At 43.1% G+C, this 20,324-nt stretch overlaps 2 protein-coding genes and 1 long non-coding RNA gene across 3 annotated transcripts; 1 reads left to right on the top strand and 2 right to left on the bottom strand.

Annotated features, from left to right (window-relative positions):
- Window positions 1-183: 183 nt before the first annotated feature.
- Window positions 184-5,327, bottom strand: LOC103857967 (CDPK-related kinase 1). Its single transcript, XM_009135221.3, has 11 exons — window positions 2,617-5,327; window positions 2,305-2,435; window positions 2,192-2,233; window positions 1,993-2,101; window positions 1,807-1,885; window positions 1,430-1,726; window positions 1,238-1,350; window positions 1,034-1,141; window positions 886-948; window positions 631-798; window positions 184-542 (listed from the first exon to the last, which is right to left on the bottom strand). Exons 1-11 carry the CDS (start codon window positions 3,070-3,072, stop codon window positions 405-407), a joined length of 1,704 nt encoding a protein of 567 aa, XP_009133469.1. The 5' UTR covers window positions 3,073-5,327; the 3' UTR covers window positions 184-404.
- Window positions 5,328-5,563: 236 nt separating this feature from the next.
- On the bottom strand, window positions 5,564-19,124 carry LOC103857966 (calmodulin-2). Its single transcript, XM_033288494.1, has 3 exons — window positions 19,120-19,124; window positions 6,238-6,315; window positions 5,564-6,143 (listed from the first exon to the last, which is right to left on the bottom strand). The coding sequence occupies exons 2-3, from the start codon at window positions 6,311-6,313 to the stop codon at window positions 5,770-5,772; spliced, it is 450 nt and encodes a 149-aa protein (XP_033144385.1). The 5' UTR covers window positions 6,314-6,315; window positions 19,120-19,124; the 3' UTR covers window positions 5,564-5,769.
- On the top strand, window positions 6,329-8,986 carry LOC117132928. Its single transcript, XR_004456688.1, has 2 exons — window positions 6,329-6,911; window positions 7,175-8,986. It is a non-coding gene; the product is annotated as an uncharacterized LOC117132928 (long non-coding RNA).
- Window positions 19,125-20,324: the final 1,200 nt, after the last annotated feature.

Below are 20,324 nucleotides of genomic sequence, written 5' to 3'. Positions count from 1 at the left end.
TTTTTGTTTGTTGATGCAGTGACACTTTCTTTTTCATGTATCCTACTTTAGCTTTCCCTCTTTGATCAGTCTTCTCGTCGTTGGAGATAGTAAATTCAAACAAAGCTGATTTCTTAAAAATTCGGATATTAATTTGGATCATAGGGTCAAGGTTTTTGTGTAACATGTTTATGCAGAAACTACTGTTCCGAATATAAAATGGGTTAGAAAACAAAGAAGTTAGAGATAACAAGACTCATTCTGTACATTCCTCTTCATCTGAAACCATTCCTTCCCCAGACCACACACATTACACATACACACACTGACATAATCATCGAATCTTTGACTCAAAACTACCAAGAAATGGTAAAAAAATAAAATAAAAAAGAAACCAAATCTACACTCAAACAATGTCATTGCTCCTAAGCTTTATGTAATGTACGAGAAGACACACCGTGTAGTAGTCTGACAAAACCCAAGAAACTAAGCTTTCCATCTGAATGTCTTATCCAATCCTGAAGCACAACATGCACAGGTACTGATGGTCCGAGTCCGAGTTCCTGCAGTCCACAATCAATGTTTTTAAGTTTTGTTCTTCTTCATGAGTCTCTCTATGTGAATAAGAAAAGAGTAAAAAGATTCATATACCGATGCAAGCTCCTCAATCATGATGGGTCTATTCCCATCTTTCTCAAACAACTCGTAAGCTCGCCGTGCGTGTTGCTCCCATGTTTCCATTGCTTCCATCTGATAAACACTTAATGCTGATGCACAAAACTCTTCAAAGTCTAGTTTCTTGTATTGAAGACAGCTTATCTGCATCCCCAAAAAAAAAGATGTTATACCGTTTTTAAACAAATGATTTAACTATTAGGTGTATGTAATTAGCCTCTTGTTTCTTACCATGTGAACAAAATCTATGACTCTTGAATCCTTCATAGCATCTGTTGCGCTCTTTAAAATTGCCTGAGATTTGTCTGAAAAACATCAAAAAATCATATAAGATCCCAAAAGGTGATAGATGGAATCACTGAAGACAGAAGTAACTCACTGTTTTGTAATTCTGCATGGAGATGTATCCATTTTTGCTTGGCCCCAACAATGTAAATTGCTCCCTCAGATAAGCTAGCTGTGGTACAGTTAATGTCTTGGCAAGAGCCTGTAACCATGAGAAGAAGAAGAAAAAAAAAACATTTATCATACAGTTAATGTCTTTGGAAATAGAATATGTAAAGCTTCTTAGATTCCAACTCACAACTAAAGCTGATTTTCTCAATGAAGTAGACATTATGTACACTTTCACAAGCTTGTATATGATCATATCACAAGGTATCTTCAGTTCATGTGAGCCAACCAGCCACGGATGACCTGAGATTCACATGTTTTCATAAATATAAGACATGATACTAATGTGTTATAGAGATGAAGATGATGAGCCTATACTTACACAGAGCCTGTGCAGCAGTTAGTCTTTTACGGTAATCTTTGTTTAGCAACCTTTTCACAAAATCTACAGCATCAGGTGATAGTGAAGGCCAAGGAGCTTCTTCAAAGTTGGGTACTGACTTAAGTACAGCTCTGAAGATTCCTGATTCAGTACGGGCCCAAAAGGGTCTACTCCCACAAAGAAGAATGTAAGCAATCACTCCTATACTCCACATGTCAGCTTCTGTTCCGTATGTACGGTGCAAAACTTCAGGGGCTACGTAGTAAGCACTTCCTACTATATCATTCAACCTCTCGTCTGCATAAATTGCAAAAACATTGTTGAGTTTTTTTTTCATTTAACTACCAGATTATGGGTTTATTGTTTATATGTCTGACCTGGCTTGACGTAATCAGAGAGACCAAAGTCAATTGCTTTTAGAGGAGATGTCTCATCCTTTGTACTGAACAGAAAGTTCTGTGAGAGGGAAAACAAACAGAACAGTCATTATCACTCTTCAGGACTAGAAAGTGAAGTGTCACCTAAAGCCAAATGAATTACAAGAAAAAAAATCTATAAACTACCTCTGGTTTAAGGTCACGGTGAACCACACCTTGGAGATGACAGTAAGCTACAACACTAAGAATCTGAACCATAACTTGTTTAGCATCATCTTCCGAGTATTTGCCACCCCTATATGAGACCAATCTCAACAAAGTCAATACATCAACGCATTCAAAAAGCATAGATAGACACATGTGATGTAGCAGGAGATTAAACTACCTTTGAAGTATTTTGTCTAAGAGCTCACCACCTTTACATAACCTGATAAAAAAAGAGACTAAATTAATTAAAAGATTGATCAAAGGTAGCATAAGACAATGAGGTATACTTACTCCATCACAATGTAAACATTCTCATCATCTTCAAAAGCGTCATAGAACTGGACTAAGTTCTTGTGACCAGTCAAAGCTCGCAATATCTTCACTTCTCTACTAACATCCTCAATCGCAATTGCTGTTGTCATCTGCAACATAAAAACACTAAGCATTTGAATAGGATCTAAAAACACACACTCAGACCAAACCTAGAAATAACATCAAAGTGTCAAGTTAAAACATATAACATTTGAACAACTAAACTCTATTCGTAACCACACTATAAAAGAATCAATTTGAACACTAACAGAAAGTGATCAAGAACCAAACCTTGGACTTAGGAATGACTTTAACAGCAACTTCTTGTCCCTTCAAGGTTCCTTTTTTACCTTTAGCAGAGCAAGTATACCCAAAATGCCCTCGACCCACCTCGCCATCAATCTCGTAGTGCGAAGCAAAGTGTTTCGAGAAGCCGAAGCTCTTATCAAGACCGATCTCGAACTCCTTGCCTTCGGGGATCGAGACCTCGTTGGGCTTGTTGGTGGAGCCGTTGCGACGCGCGAGGAAAGCGCGTATGTGCTTAGCAGGGGAAGGAGGAGGGAAAGGTCTCTTGAAGATGCGGAGAGGCGTGGAGCTCGCGCTCGCCGGCGAGGGTTTGAATAGGCTAGGCAAAGGGCTTGGACTGTATAAAGGAAAGCCTGAAGATTTCGCCGGAGTTTGATCGGAGGAAACAGAGGTGCTCTGTTTTGATTGTTGTTCGATGGGTTTTCCGTGACAGATCCCCATTAATTATGAGATGGGGAAGTGATAAGGAGGTGAAGAATTGTGATTTACAGGAGAAAGTAAGAAGCTTTGAGGAGTCAGTTAGTTTTCCCGGGAAAAAACAGAGTTTCAGAGGAAGAGATAGACTACACGCAAAAGAGGAGGAAGAAGAAGAAGAAGAAGAGAGATTCGTTACAATGAGATGGTAAAGTTGAGTAAAGACATTAGATGAAGCAAAAGCAAAAGTGTTTTGAGATTGAAAAGAGAAAGTGAAAGAAGATGCTTTCTCAGTAGCAACAAGAAAAGGAGAGACAGAGAGAGCATAAACACACACAAAAAGTAAAGCTTGATTGATTTATTTTGATTTTGATTTTTAATATTTTTTGCTGTTTTTTTTTATTTTTATTGTTTCTAGTAGCAATCTCTTTTGTTAAATGTGAATGTGAGGTTTGGTTGCCAAGAAAGAGTCGTGTTTGGTGACTATTCTGAAACAGAATTATAATCATATCTTACAAGTTTGTTTGTTACATCATATATTTGAATAGTTTTGCATTGATATCCTATTCTATTATAGAGAGATACAATTCAAGGGTGAATAAACGAGTCTATAAAAAAGGAATTTGAGATTGCCAAATCTTACCAAGGCTCGGAGCAGCGTTGTCTTTGCACTGCACAATCTGCAATGCTAAAAAATATCAGACAAAGGATCCAAAAGAGTCCTTGAATCATGCCAAAATGATAAAAAAGAGAGTATATGACCTCGAAGTTGGCACTTGATAAAAGCAAATCTACCCAAAGAAATGTCTTGCATTTATAGGTTAGTATATTTTGTTGTTTATATGAAGTTAACCATACTTCACTGGTCCACATATGTAAACTGTACATATCTTTTTCCTTTTAATTTGATTTAATATTATAATATTACATATTATATTAAACTCTAGTTTCTTTCCAGTTTGCATTTTAAAACTGAAGAAAATGAGATAATTTCTCCAGATTTTTGTTCAATGGCATCTTTCATTTAGATTTGTTGTTTGCCTACTCTAACAACTTAGAAAACAACATTTTATGAATTTACTTGCACGTCAAAACCGAAATCAATAGAGGAATGAACAATCCCTCATGGGTTTGGTAATTGGTACATGTGATTTAATATATGAATATATATCGATACGTTTCTTATCGTAAAAAATACTTCTCGTCGTTGGCATAATTAATAACCTGAGTTTCATGGTTTTAGTTTTCTCATGACAGGGTGTTTTAGGGCAGAGCTCTATAGATTGCACAAAAACTATATAGACTGAAGTCCACTGTAGATGTGAATGTCGCAGGTATTCATGAATCATGCATGGACAAACCCCACGTCAGTCACGTTTCAAATGAATAAGAATACATAAATGTTCAACAAAAAAACCATAAAACCATATTTTAATTATATATATATCCTATCATACTTTGTTTAAATATTTGTTAGTATTATTTATTGTTTCGTGGACTATGGCTGCACTCAAATTCAATCGTCTTAATTGTTTTTTTTTTTAATCAAATATCGTCATAATTCGTTTAATGTCACTATGTCATAATAACTTTTCTATTGCGTGAGATGAGACAATTACTATCTCACGTGTTACAATGAGTAGGAGATCCAATTTCAATAGCTGGAAGGCAATGATTAGATTGATTCTCTCCATTGAAATGCATGTCTTGAATATTTGTGTACAAATTTAATCAAAAAGATAACCAAGTCGTGTTTAGTTACCGGTTCTTATTAAAAGAAGAAACATGTAGAAGAATGAATGTTTGTTTTCAAAACCAAGTAGAAGAGGCCAAGTTAATAATTTAACGGACATGTGCTTACCAAGTTGGCAAGGTTAAAATTAAATAATCAAAATGACGATGTTATTAACTAAGTCACACTGCTCTTGGACGCTTATACGGATGGACCCAAACTTTCGAGCTTATTTGCATATTTAGCGAGAGGATTTATCTGTAGGCTATACCTTCTTTTTGAGATTAGTTTGAGTTTTTTCATAGCTCCGGTATACATTGGTTAAGAAAATGATATAATATGTGTGATAAGAGAGTTGGAGCCTTTGACGTACGGACGTAGTCTTGTAACTTGAAGTGTTTACATAATTGTCTTATCGGAGTTACTGCCACTATGGAGTGCTCTACACAAGTGTAATCTGGGTCTTTCTGTGCAAACCTAAGAGAGAGCTCCAAGTTTTCTTAGATGTGCTTGAATCCTATATTGCTTTATCCATAAATAATGGGCCTAACTATATTAAAATAAATGCCTTTTATTAACTCTTGGTGACTATGCTCTTCTCTCTTTCAAGTTCCTCCTCTGAGCCAACAAGAATGAAACCCCAAACTCTAGCTGCAGCCTATAAGCATCTTCTTGATTTTATATGTGGTGAGAGTTTCTAAGAGAACCATGAAGCAGAGTGATACTAGAGACCTGAACAGACACTGCATCTGCTCTGATTAGGAATCAGAGTTACAAGATCTATTCTACATATTTCCAGGATAGTTTGGTTATTCATTTTAAATACATAGACAACCTCTATGAAGACAAAAAACCACTAGGTAAATCAATCATTCAGACAGAAACTAACAACATAAAAGAGATATAACATTCCTGTCTCTTGTAATCACCAAAAGAAAAAGCCATGAATATTACATAATAAAAAGAGGGGAAGTAACAAGTAGGTTGTGGCCTCACTTGGCCATCATAACCTTGACGAACTCTTCATAGTTAATCTGACCATCACCATCAACATCAGCTTCCTTAATCATCTCATCAACTTCCTCATCAGTTAGCTTCTCGCCGAGATTCGTCATCACATGTCTCAACTCAGCAGCAGAGATGAAACCGTTCTGGTCTTTATCAAAGACTCTGAACGCTTCTTTGAGTTCTTCCTCGGAGTCCGTGTCCTTCATTTTCCTAGCCATAAGGTTCAAGAACTCAGGAAAATCGATGGTTCCGTTACCATCTGCGTCAACTTCGTTGATCATGTCCTGAAGCTCAGCTTCTGTCGGGTTTTGACCTAGGGAACGCATCACGGTGCCAAGCTCCTTCGTGGTAATGCAACCTACACGATAAATAAAAAACCACATGGATCTTCTTTACATCTTGGACAAGGAATCAAGAAGTATACAATCAGGAAGAGAGATGAAGATACGTACCATCACCATCCTTGTCGAATAAGCTGAAGGCTTCCTTGAACTCGGAGATCTGATCGTCGGTGAGCTGATCCGCCATAGCTTTGTTTTCTTTACGTGAAATATGCTAAAACTGTGTTTTTTGGAAAGAGTTTGTGGAGAAAATATGAGAGAGCGATATTTGAGTTTTATTTACCAGAATTATTTTTCGGAATGGCGATAATACCCTTAGTTTTGGCCTTTAATTATGTTAATGCCATAAATTTGAGTTTTTTAATTTAACGACGAGAGAAAGAGAGGAGATGGATCACACGTTTACGCGGTTTCTACGCGGAGAGTTGACTGCCATGTCAGCATTTCGAATGAGTGGGTCTCCCTGTTTGATTTTCCTCGGTTGGTTGGTCGCTGTTAATATTTCTCTCATATTATTATTTAATGCTATTTTTTCTTATTTAAAAGATTTATTTAGTTTTATAGTGGAACAGAACTATGGATGTTTCTTCCCATGTGTTGTACAAGTGGAGCAACATCTGTCAAAATTTTAAAGATTTTGTATTATGAATATGACAGACATTTTTCAGATATAATAAGAGGAGCTTTCACCCACTTCTTTATTCATTTCAAGGCTGAGGCATGACTAGTGGAGCGATAGTGGTGGCAAGCTATCCTGTGAAATGGTGTCGTTCTTTATTTGAAAGGTGTCTTCGCTAGCAAGGTTTCCTTTTCCATAGTCATGGCTCCTACCACAATTTCAACAATCTATTTTTACCTTTTTCACTGATCATATCTTCCGACTTATAACACGTTCATAGTATGCTTCCCGTCAGAGAAATGATGAAATCTACTACCATCTCTTAACGTGATCTCTCGGTTCCTGATCACCTGTATATACTTAGAAGGCAACATTGCAATCGTTGCAAACTCGCAAGTTCTTGATTATTCTAATGGGTAATACCTTCAGGTAATATTAATGAGTGCATATGCAACCGCTTGCTTTACGCTGTGCTGCACCAAGTCTGATTCTTTCTCCTCATCATTCATCTCATGCAACACTGAAGTTGTTTCAGGCTTGTCTCCCTTCAAGTTCAACTCCCTAGTCAGCTCTTGCAGGTATGAATAGATCTCTTTTTTATTTAGATGGAGAACAGTCTTGACCTTGTATGTTATATAGATATCTTTTCAACCATCAGGTGATTCATGTCAAACAACTCAAGCCCTTTGTCATTACATGCCTAATGCAAGTTCAACGTCTTCTCGTTGATCTCCGTCACAGTTTGCTCTTCCATAATATTAAACAGTTTGATTGCCTCCTCATGATGTCCATGAATCCCATAAGCAGAAGTCATCGAGCTCCACATCACTTCATCTTCACGTTCTGAGAAAGCTTTAGCTGCATCTTCAAGGCACCCCACATGTTAATACATGATGAACAATGAACTAACCACATCTACCACGGAGCTATCTCCGATCTTAATAGCTTCGGCATCAATTTGTTGACCTTGACTTTCTAACCGCTAAATCAGAACAGGAACTGAGCACAGTTACAAGAGTGATATTGTCCGGCCTATATATTTTCATATTATACTGTCTAAACACTGTTTCAGGACATTCGTTTTGAGCGATCATTGACCTAATGATATTTTCTCCATCTTGCAGTTTCCCATTTCTCATATACATATGAGCCACTGAACTGTTATCCTCTGAGTCCAACTCAAGCCCGTATTTTATAACCACGATTTGTGGTCTAGTGGTTTAACTTGAGGATAAAGTCTAATACGTGAAGTCACCGTGGTTCGAATCCGGACTAGGGAATTATCGCCAGGGAAAAAAGACATGTGGGCTGAAAATGTAAGCTGTTAACACGTGCCTAGTCTTGACCCACTTCTGTGGAGGCCAAATACCCATGTATAATTAAAAAAGCATGCATTTTATTATGCATCAATGAATCTATAAGTTATTTAGAGAAAATCTTTAAACATGAAACGAAAACAACAAGTTTTTCATTTATTCCGGTAAGGTAATGTTTTCGGATTCATACTTGAACAAGTGTTCATGCTCAAAAGTTTGAACTACCTGCAAATGAAAGACTACATAAAAGACAGAAACAAAGAAGTGTCTCTCTGATATGAACCAACACAAAGAAGAAAGAAAAAAGAACGTCCAGGAAGATCATAAAGAAGCATAGCTTGTCCGCAGGAGCTTCCATTTAGGATCCAACAGTGTTTAACTTGACAAGATCTTCTTCACCTCCTGCCATTAATTAACCCAATCATTCAGAACAAAGAAACCATTGAATCAAACTACTACCACTAAGGCCATGTTCGTTTTTGTATCCAAACGCTCATCAGGATACTAGCATCTGGATACGATCATACGAGCATTCAGATGGTGTTTGTTTAGACACTATTGCATCAGCATCTACATGCATCATCTAAATGCAACATATATAATATCTAAAATATATTTGAGATGTTAAAAAATTATAGTTGGATGCTCCATTTGCATCTTAAAATCCAAAGACCTAAATACCCTTAAATACAACTACAAAATTAATTAAATTCTTTATTATTATAATATAATATCTTTAATCGTAAAATTGTAAATTTTCTGACAAAATAGAAAAAAAATGCATTTCTTAGCCAAAATCTAAAAACCGTATTTTCCCGCCAAATTCCAAAAATCGCGTTTTCCGCCAAAATCAGAAATCTTTTCTCGCCAAAATCAGAAAACCGGTTTTCCCACAAAAAACAAAATACCTGTTTTCCCGACAAAATAAAAAACACACTTTTTCCGTCAAATCATGAGAAATGCATTTTTCCGCCAAAACTGGAAAAATATGCTTTCCACCAAAACCGAAAAAAACATTTTCCAACAAAACTGGAAAATTGCAAGAACAATAGCATAAACAATGCAACAAGCTTACTTTTCTTTTTCAACAGAGGCTGTTGTGAAACTACTTTGTTCTGTGCAACTCAGAAATCAAACGTTTCATGTGAGACCGTTCATGATTCAAAGAATGTTGGGACAGAGCAAGACAGAAGGAGATCAAGTTATATGAAAGTCAGGTCAGAGGACAAAGGTTATGGTTCTGAAGAGAATGGTGGGAAAAGACAAGAACCTCAAGATAATACGACACATTCCACTCTCTTCCTTGCAAGAACATGGGAATCACTATGTGTTCATGAGACCACTTCATTCATTAGGTGTCATGAGACGAAGAGAAGCTTTGAATCGGTTAAAGGAGCTCTTACTGGTTCTGGAATTCATGTGCCAGAGATATTGGGAGTAAGAGTTATGGAGAAGGGACGCATACTTCAGAGTCTGAGGAGGACAGAGTTCAGTGGATGAGAATTAAGAACCCAGTCCATGATCTCAAGTTATTGGTGGCAATTGTACGCATGAAAAAAATTTCATTAAAGAAAGTTTCAGATGAAGTAGCAATAATACAAGTGAAGATTTCAGATACAACAATCTGGGTCAAGGCTGGAAAGTTATATGGCAGAAGTGAGTTTGCAGCGTTGGAGATCCATTCTCAATTCAAAAATATTGTGTTACAATATGCAAAGATATACTTTGATTTGAAGTTGATGAAAGAGAGTGAAAATATCATCTACACGGTAACTTGAGCACTAGTTTTATTAAAGAAATGAATCTCAAAACAAGGCCTATAACTTGAAGTTTAAGGAATCTTAAAAATATATTAAGAGACCTAACAACAGACGCCTTTGAGATTAAAAAAAAATATATTATTGAAACAAAGAAGCATTAACATTAAACAAGCATCACAAAAGCAATTCTTCAAGGTGTTAACGAAAAAAAAAAGCTAAAGTCATCTGTTACAAATACAACTGCAACTTTTGAAAAAACAAAGCGTACATGGAAAGACAAAAAAAATACCATACTAGAAAAGTTTCATTCTTTCAAACATGATGATGGATAAAAAAAACCTAAAGACACTAATGATACATGAATAAATTCCCTCTTAAATATTAATCCACCAATGAGAACTAACACCTCACAGAAATCACAAGTGAGAAAAAAAAATGACAAGATCAAAGCAGAGAAAAAGGGAAACTGTCGTTGGTATAGCAGTAAACCAATTCACAGAGTCAAAAGCAGAGCATAATAGAAGCTTTAACAAGGAGATTCTTGGACATCTAAAAAGTTTGGCAAGCATAATAGAAAAAACAGAAGACAACATTCCGATGAAGTAAAACAAATGTCTTTTTTTTTTAATGAAAGAAAAGTTGTCAGCAAGATGAGTTGACAACACTTTTGTCAAATGAAGCCTTCTAGTATGTCTTGGAGGCCTTGAAAACCATAGAGCTGGGGTCACGGATGCCCTAAAAATAGAAAGAAAATCAAAGACAGAGAGTGAAGAAAGTATGTAGAGAAGGAGCATAGAAAGAAACAAAAAGCTAAAAGTGACTTACCACATAGGCTGCATACTTCTCTTCAAACCCAGACACTTTCCATTTGTTGATGAGGAATAAATCGTAGGAATCATAGTCCTCACCAGTCCAGTTATGCATGTTCTTGAGGTCAGGTCTGCCCTTAGAAACAGATGGAACAAGTCTGCTGCCACGTGCTGGAAGTTTGAAACGATAGAACCTCCTAGCTGTAGTGGAGATCCTAGACTTGAGGCTTCTGATACTCTGCGATAACAAACAAAAAGAAAATCGAAAATATTAAAGAAGTTGAATAAAGAGAAAAAGGGAATGAATCTTTGTTTAGACTTCTTACCACATACACCTTGTCGTTTTTGTCAAATCCGTTGATCTCCCATTTCTCGATCAGATAGTCATCATATTCTTCATATTTGTTGGGGATGGATTTAACCCATCCACAAAGCCCATCGAACAAAGGGCCCAGTCCAGCAAACCGAGTCGACATCGGCGCAGAAGCCGATTCTCGAGAGATCGACTCGACAGGGAGCGCTGATAGTCGAAGCAGAGAGCAAGCGGAGCGAGGTTGATCGACTCAACGGCTCAGCGAGCATCTCATAATCAGGCCCGAAAGGCCGACAAAGCCCAATTAGTAAAAAGAGTTTAGGTTAAGGTAATCGAACAGAGTATAAAAGGAGAGGAAAGCAAAGGAGAAAGGCATCGACACTTAGCTACACAAACTTAGCGGCGAGATTAGGGTTTATCATCCGTACAATCATCTCTCTGCTATTTGTACTTTTCCGGTTTAAGCTCTCACGAGCTCCGGCTTGCTTTTACTTTCTCCACCTTTGTAACATCATCTCGAAATCTAATAAACGCCTCTGTTCGACCCATTTCTAGTATTGTTTACTTCTTCTGAGACCAAACTCACCTTAAACAATTGGCGCCCACCGTGGGGCAGGACAGACCCAGCGTTTCTAGACCGATATGACCACCGGAGGTACGAACCCTGATACCTCAGGAGAGGAGCCGGCACTCACGCCTCCTCCGCCTCCTCCCCTCCTCTCGTCGGAATTCATGAGTTCAGTCATAGCCCGACTTGCTCATCAAGAAGAAGTTCAGAAGACGACGAATGATCAGCTCGCCGCCATTGTCGCTGCTCTTAGCGCCTCCACCGGCAACTCACAACCGCTCCGTCGTTACCTCTTCAATACAAACCCTCCTACTCCGGCAGAAGGACGAACGACGAACCCAGTCGATCCCACTCTTCAACTCGCGGAAACCCTAGCCGCCGATGCTTCTCCTGCAGCGTCAGACCCATCAACTATCCGAGAAATCGCTGAGCTCAAACTAAATTTCCAACAAATGAGCTCGAGGATCCACCAAGCAACGAGCGCAGTACCCGAGATTGACAGTGTCATCGCATCAACATCGCGTACTCCTTTCACCGAGGAACTGACGGAGGTCAAACTCCGAAAGATGGACAAGTTGCGTCTTCCGGAATACAAACCAGGAGGAGATCCCGTCGAGCACTTGACGGCTTTTAATATTGCGGTAGCGAGGGCCAGACTCGCCCCCGATGAAAGAGACGCGGGATACTGCCAACTTTTCATTGAAACACTCAACGAGCAAGCCTTAACCTGGTTCTCGGGACTCGAAGAGAATTCAATTAGAAGCTTCAAAGAGCTCTCCTCGGCTTTTCTCAAGACTTATATCATGTTCACCAAGCGTGAAGCAACGGCGTCGACTCTCTGGAACCTCAAGCAAACGAAGGATCAGAATCTTCGCGATTACATGGAACGTTTTAAGTCGGTCGTGTCAAGAATCAATATCCCAGACCACATCGCCGTCGATGCCTTGAGGAACAATCTCCTTGTGGAATGTAAGTTCCGAGAAGATCTTTATCGATGCACCGCCACGACGTTGCAAGATGCCGTTGCTCGTTCTCACAACTTCATTCGTATGGAAGAAGACACTAAAGCCATCATGAGCAAGCACAACTCGGCGAAGCAATCAGCGCCTAAAAATGCCGTCACAGCTCACGTCGAACCTCGTCAGCATGCTCAAAGCGACAAAAATAACCGTAAGAGCGGTCTCCTTTACGTCGTCGACGAAAACGGGAAGAAGTGGAACACCTTTCATCGGGAAACCGATCCTCCAAGCGAATCCCCTCGAGCAACAGCGCCAGCCACGGTCGCCCAGGTCGATTCGGCAGCGGGATCTTCCCGGACCCCACCAGGGCTTACTAAATCGTGTAAACTCCACGGTGTAAAAGGTCACGACACTTCGGAGTGCAAAACACTTTTTGCGCAATTCCTCTCCTCACTCGAAAGCGGTGAAATTAAGATTCCTCCTCCGAAGCCAAAAAGCGAGAACAGTTGGAGCAGAAACAAGGACAGGAAAAATCAGCGAAAAAATCAAGCAAAACCGCGTCAAGACGACCAAAAACCAAAGGTCGCCGAGCAAATCCCACATCAAGACGATGACGGTGACGCCTCGGCTGACGAGGATCCGCCGGCAGCCAGACAAAGGATTGAAGTCATTCGAGCCCAACCGGAGTCCTCATCAGACGAAGAGAGCGATCTCGAGGAAGCCCTCGACCCGTTGGACTTACGTGTACTCCTCAAACGAAAGACCACGCCAACGACTGACAAGACTCTCGGATCATCCGACCTCCGAGTCGAGCTCAATGCTAAAAGAGCTAAGCATTCGCCGAGCCCAGGATCCTCATTGGCAACTACGGAAGGCAATCCTATCGTCGATCTACGAGATCAGCTTAACGCGCGAGTCGGTGATTTGCGTGCAAAACTGGACCACAAAAAGGCCGGGTCGCCGAAAGAAAGCGAAGACCTCCGAGCTCTTCTCACCAGGAAGCAATCAAGTGTCAGGCCGCGGATCAACGTGATTATGGGAGGATCTCCACCTTGCGGAGACTCCGTACGAGCAGTCAAAGATCACCGACGAATGGTGGACACCTCGCAGCGCTGGCCGCAGAAGTTCCCAACTGATCTCCCAATCTCCTTCTCAACTGGAGACCTTGTCGGAGTAACTTTCCCTCACAACGATCCTCTCCTCGTCGTTTTAGCCATCGATAAGTACGACGTCACCAAAGTGCTGATCGATACTGGTAGCTCGGTCGATATCATTTTTCGCGAAACTCTCGAAAAAATGGGAATCGACTTAAAAGACGTGAAACCGTCATCCAGGACTCTCACCGGCTTTAATGGTTCTTCCGAAGTAATCATGGGAACTATCCGTCTCTCGGTACAAGCAGAGGGAGTAGCACGGATGGTCAAGTTCTCGGTAGTCAGCACCAAGGCTCCCTACCACGTGATACTAGGCACTCCATGGTTGTACTCCATGCGTGCAATCGCATCCACGTACCATCAGTGCGTCAAATTCCCGGGAATGGATGGCACGACTAAAACAGTGAGAGGAGATCAACGGGCCGCGCGAGATCTCTTAATCGCTACGGTCAAACTGCAGCGATCTCAGTCACTAGTCAACTCGATCTCACCTCCTATCAGCAAGATCTGCCCACAAAAGGAAGAGGTGCTCGAAGTCCCAGTCGACGAATCGGATCCAAGTAAAGTGCTACGAGTAGGCGCTTATCTGTCGGACGAAATGCAACGTGATATCACGGATTTCCTGAAGCAAAACTTGTCTACCTTTGCCTGGTCGATGACTGACATGCAGGGAATCGACCAGTCCATCACGACTCACGAGCTAAACGTAGACCCAAATATTAAGCCCATCCGACAGAAGAGACGAAAGTTGGGTCCCGAAAGATCCAAAGCAGTTGTCGAGGAAGTCGAGCGCTTACTAAGCGCGGGCTCAATAGCAGAAGTTCGTTACCCGGAATGGCTCGCTAACCCAGTGGTTGTCAAGAAGAAAAACGGCAAGTGGCGCATGTGCGTCGATTTTACTGACCTCAACAAAGCCTGCCCAAAAGACAGCTACCCACTTCCGAACATCGACAGACTGGTCGAGTCAACTGCTGGCAATGAAATGCTCACGTTTATGGACGCTTTCTCGGGATACAACCAGATCATGATGCATCCCGACGATCGAGAGAAGACGTCGTTCATAACTGATCGAGGAACTTACTGCTACAAAGTAATGCCCTTCGGGCTGAAGAATGCCGGTGCGACGTACCAGCGACTTGTCAACCGCATGTTCGCTAAACAGCTCGGTACAACGATGGAAGTCTACATCGATGACATGCTCGTCAAATCAGTCCGAGCAAATGACCACCTGGCACACTTAAGGGAGTGTTTCGACATCCTAAACGCTTACAAGATGAAGCTAAACCCGGCCAAATGCACTTTCGGGGTATCGTCCGGAGAATTCCTTGGCTACATAGTGACGCAGCGGGGAATCGAAGCAAACCCGAAGCAAATATCAGCTGTCCTTGATCTCCCCAGTCCGAGAAATTGCCGAGAAGTCCAACGACTAACAGGCCGAATCGCAGCGCTTAATCGTTTCATCTCCCGATCCACCGATAAATGCCTCCCATTCTACGATCTCCTCCGAGGAAACAAGAAATTCATTTGGGACGATAAATGTGAGGAGGCTTTTAGTCAGCTCAAACATTACCTGACGACGCCCCCTATCCTGGCAAAGCCGGACATAGGCGACGTTTTATCTCTCTACATTGCGGTCTCATCCGCCGCAGTCAGCAGCGTGTTAATCAAGGAGGACCGAGGAGAACAACGACCTGTTTTCTACATGAGCAGGAGGATGACCGGACCAGAAACCCGGTACCCGACACTTGAAAAGATGGCCCTGGCCGTCGTCGAATCAGCGAGGAAACTCCGCCCATATTTCCAGTCACATTCGGTAGAAGTTCTCACCGACCAGCCGCTCAGAACTGTCCTGCAAAACACGAACAGAGCCGGCCGTCTTACCAAATGGGCGATCGAACTCGGAGAGCTCGACATCACCTATAAGTGCAGAACCGCTGCTAAGGCCCAAGTCCTCGCCGATTTTCTCGTGGAGCTATCTCCGGAACTCGCTCAAGATTTGGAAACCTCGGATTCAACATGGATCCTGCATGTCGACGGTTCCTCGACAAACAAAGGCTCTGGAGCAGGAGTTCAGCTTCAATCCCCATCGGGAGAGCTCATTCGACAGTCGTTCAGCTTCGGTTTCCCAGCATCAAACAACGAAGCAGAGTATGAGTCACTCATCGCAGGCCTTCGCCTCGCCAAAGCAGTCAAGGCTAAGCGACTCAGTGCATATTGCGACTCACAGCTCGTCGCCAGTCAGTTCAGCGGTGATTACGATGCGCGCAACGATAGAATGGATGCTTATCTCCGAGTTGTACAAGCATTGGCTAAAGAGTTCGAATTCTTCGAGCTCACCAAGGTTCCTCGTGGGAAAATGTCTGTGCGGATGCGCTAGCAGCACTCGGAAGCAAGCTACGCGATCAAGTCAAAAGGACTATTCCAATTCACCGAATCGAGAAACCAAGCATCGACATCTCAACGGAGTCAGCTAACTTCGTCACCACAGAACTCGAAACAACGCCCTTATCTGAGACCAACGACGACTCCGAGATGACAGACCAAGATCAGCTACTACCCGACTGGAGGACTGAATTCATCCAATATCTCACCGCGGGCACACTTCCAACGGATAAATGGGCCGCAAGACGATTAAAGAGGCGCAGCGCGCATTACGTCGTCATGGAAGAAGAACTCCACCGAGTAACGGCTAACAAGGTCCTCCTGAAATGCATTTTCGCCGAGCAAACACATTTAGTAATGGCAGAAACCCACGAAGGAGCGGGAGGAAACCACTCTGGAGGTCGATCATTAGCCTTGAAAATTCGGAACTTGGGATTTTTCTGGCCAACTATGAATACCGATTGCGAAGCATATGCCCGGCGATGCGACAAATGCCAACGACACGCTCCGAGTATCCACAGTCCAACCGAGCTACTGCGAACTTCCGCAGCACCTTACCCATTCATGCGATGGGGGATGGATATCATCGGACCAATGCCGAATTCTCGCCAACGTCGCTTCGTGCTGGTATTAACCGACTATTTCACCAAATGGATCGAAGCAGAAGCCTTCGCGCAGGTTACAGAGAAGGAAGTTCGTGGCTTTGTCTGGAAGAACATCATCTGTCGCCACGGACTACCATACGAGATCGTGACAGACAACGGATCACAGTTTATGGCCGGAAGTTTTAAAGATTTCTGCAACAAATGGAACATCCGACTAAGCCCTTCGACGCCAAGATATCCTCAAGGAAACGGACAAGCAGAATCCTCGAACAAGATTATCATCGACGGAATCAAGAAGCGCCTTGACCTCAAAAAGGGACATTGGGCCGATGAACTTGACGGCGTGCTCTGGTCGCACCGGACAACCCCCCGAGGAGCGACAAAATCTACTCCTTTTTCACTCGCTTACGGGATGGAGGCAATGGCTCCAGCCGAGGTCAACGTAACAAGTCTCCGCAGGTCCAAGATGCCCCAGCATGTCGAGCTTAATCAAGAGATGCTGCTAGATGCCCTAGATGGGCTAGAGGAGAAGCGCGACCAAGCCTTACTTCGAATCCAAAACTACCAAAACCAAATCGAGAGTTACTACAACAAAAAGGTCCGATCGCGTCCTCTCGATCTCGGCGATCTGGTTATGAGAAAAGTCTTTGAGAACACCAAGGAACCCAATGCTGGAAAACTCGGCGCAAATTGGGAAGGACCGTATAAGATCACTCGAGTCGTCAAACCAGGAGTATATCGACTCGAAACTTCCCGCGGAGCAGCAGTTCCACGAGCTTGGAACTCCATGCATCTTCGTCGCTTCTACTCGTAAAACGAGTACCCTTTCGGAACGAGTAAAATGATCTACATCACCGTTTTACTCGCAAAAAAAAAAAAAAAAAAAAAAAAAAAAAAAAAAAAAAAAACCGAGTAGATGCACCCTACGGTCACTTCTACTCGATGATGAACTCCAAGTAAATGACTACCAAGTTACTTTTACTTGGACCAAAATGAACTACGAAAGGCTTGATCCTCCCCGGAGGTACGTAGGCATCCCCTCTACGGGGTCCAGCCCCAACCTAACAAAAAATACATCTCGTCTCACTCCCTCGAGTAAACAATGACGAGAGCCAAATGATGCTAGCCCCTTAACTCGAAAGCGGCGCACGAGCACTCATCCCACTTAGTCGACGATATCCTGATCAAATATCGAACGAAGGGAAAAACAGAGTTCCGCGTCACCGATGCTCAAGGCATTGACCGACTCACGAGCGAAATTTCTGGATCTTACTGCAAATCGAAGAATAATGAGTTGGCCGACCAAATTCCTCTCGGTTACCGCGGGGCATCCAGATACCTTTTCCTCGGAAACTCGTTAAAAGTCCAAACATTTAAAACTCGTTAAAACTTAGTTACGGACAAGGCAAACGGGAACGACTTAACGAGAAACGAGTTACGATTCGAAGCAAAGCAAACATTTGATAAAAGCCTTTAAAAAAAAAGGGGAAAAACATCCCGAGTATCGAACAACAAGACCCATATGGGCCAACGGTACATAAAGGTTCAAAGGTCTCAACGAGACCAAAGCACAACATAAGGAGAAAAAGTCTACTAAAAGACAAACTGCGAAATTACAACAGGAAGAGAAGGTCCTCGACCAGATAGCCCTATTCGTCACCAGCGGGAAGGTTCTTGCCACCATCACCGTCTTTTTCTCCGGGACCCGAGATGCGACCAAATTTGGCTGGGGCTGGAGCAGTCGCGTCCGCAATAGGCATCCCCGCGGGATCATCGTCACCCTTCTCCGGGTCTTCCGACGAGGAAGCAGATGAGCTGGCATTCTTCGACGCCTTAGCGGGGGAATCTGTTAGCACAATGGTCGGCACTGCCCCGTCCTTGTGAACAACCGCTCCCGCCGATGTCTGCTTCGCGAGATCAGCATCTTGATCGGTGGGTTGGTTGGAAGATACAGCAGTTTGAGCGGGCTTCTCCACCGGATCTTCAGGACGAAGAGGAGTACGCAGAGCAATAGCGGCCTCCGAATCGATCAGATTAATATTCGACCCAAACGGGTCAAGCTGACGCCAAATTTCCTCGATCAAAAATCGAGACTCCAACACTAGCGGAGAAAGGCAAAGATCTTCCGCCGGAATCTCCTTTACCTCCAAACGCTCTGCTTCTTCCTCGTAGTGCTTCTCTTGCCCGATGAAGAAGTCGATGGTTTCCTGCGGGATCTCAACACCAGAGGCCTTGATTTGCTCGAGACATTTCCTCGTCCCGAAGGCTTGACTATAGAGACACCGAGCATCGTCGTATTTGTCCCTTTTGTCTTCACGAAGGGAAATCCTGTGAAAGCGTTTCTCGGCTTTAGCGATCATGGCAATCAGCACGCGAACCCTCTCGTGCGTGACCTCGTATTTACGAGATTTCCGAAGCCTGTCCATCTCCTCGGAATGCCTTAGCAATTCCGCAGCCATTTTTGCCTCTAGATCAGCCTTTTCCTTCCGCTGCTTATCCACCACGAACTCGAGATTGTTCATCGCCTCCTTACACATCTGCAGTTCAGCCGCATCAGACGTTCGCGTCTCGTCAAACGCTTTCCTGAGAGATTTCTCCCGAGCAATGGCTTCAGCCTTTTCCCGCGAAGACACCCGAAGAGCCTCCTCCGCTTTCTTCTTGGCTTCTTCGCTCTCACGGATCTGCTCTCTGGCCCGCCTAAGGGCTGTGTCATACTTCCCGACCAGAACATTCCAGTCGCCGTGGCTCTGATCAAAACACCAAAAGACTTAGCCAAAATAATTTAAGGTTCGGAAAAGAAGGGAACGAACAACCGCTTACCTTTACAGACGAGCAAGAGGCGTGCTCATACTCATCTTTGAAGATGAGATCTCCCACTGAAGGGAGTTGATCGGGACCGCCTTTGACCAACCGTAACAGGCGAGCACAATCTTCCGGGTAGCAAGCCAGCGGAAGCTCACGGTTAAACTCGAATCTGAACTCATCTGCCGGGGTTTCCTTAGGGCGACCGGATACTCGGGTCTCAGATCCCTCCGTGACATGAGCAGGGGACTCATTCCTCGAGCGGTCCCGCTGTCCTCCCAAAGTCGATATTCCCCTCGGAACCTCAGTAGAAGGTAGATCACCGGCCAAGGTTCCACGGGATACCTCCTCGGTGACTCGACTCTCCCGTCTCCGTCGGCGGAGGGCGATAGTCTCATTCTCATCATCCTCCGAGGTCCCAACCTCAGGGATAGCTTCAGGAACTAGAGCCTGAAGTTCCTCTTCGCAGACCGAGGATGAGCGGGGCATAGCCAATTCTTTCTTCTTCATCTTTTTCTTCTTAGGAGCGTCCTCGGCGGGCAAATCTCCGGCTTTCCGTTTCTTCCCCCCTTTTTTAGAGGAACCGTCTGCCCCAGTTTGCCCGGGCTCAGAAGATTCCTTCGGATCCTCGGCCTTTTTCTTGCTTTTCTTCGAGGAGCCACCAGTACGCGTTTGCTCAGCAGCAATTGGGGTCGCCTCTACCGCTTCCAACCCCGAAGGGCCAACCCTGCTCCCAGAAGCGCCTCGCTTGGCGCCTATCTTTTCAGCCACAATAAGGCTAAGGTCGGGCAATTGCTTCATTGTCTTGGCTCGGTTGATCTCTTTCTGCTCAGCTTGAGTAAAGAGGGATAGTCTCTTCGAAGTCGATTGATTGACGAGGGGAAGCAAGTTTGAGATCCAACGTTCTGCAA

This window comes from Brassica rapa, chromosome A03 (assembly GCF_000309985.2).
Source record: "Brassica rapa cultivar Chiifu-401-42 chromosome A03, CAAS_Brap_v3.01, whole genome shotgun sequence".
Classification (NCBI taxonomy): Eukaryota; Viridiplantae; Streptophyta; class Magnoliopsida; order Brassicales; family Brassicaceae; genus Brassica; species Brassica rapa.
The sequence above is the reverse complement of the archived record's forward strand: the minus strand, read 5'-3'. Positions and strand labels throughout refer to the sequence as shown.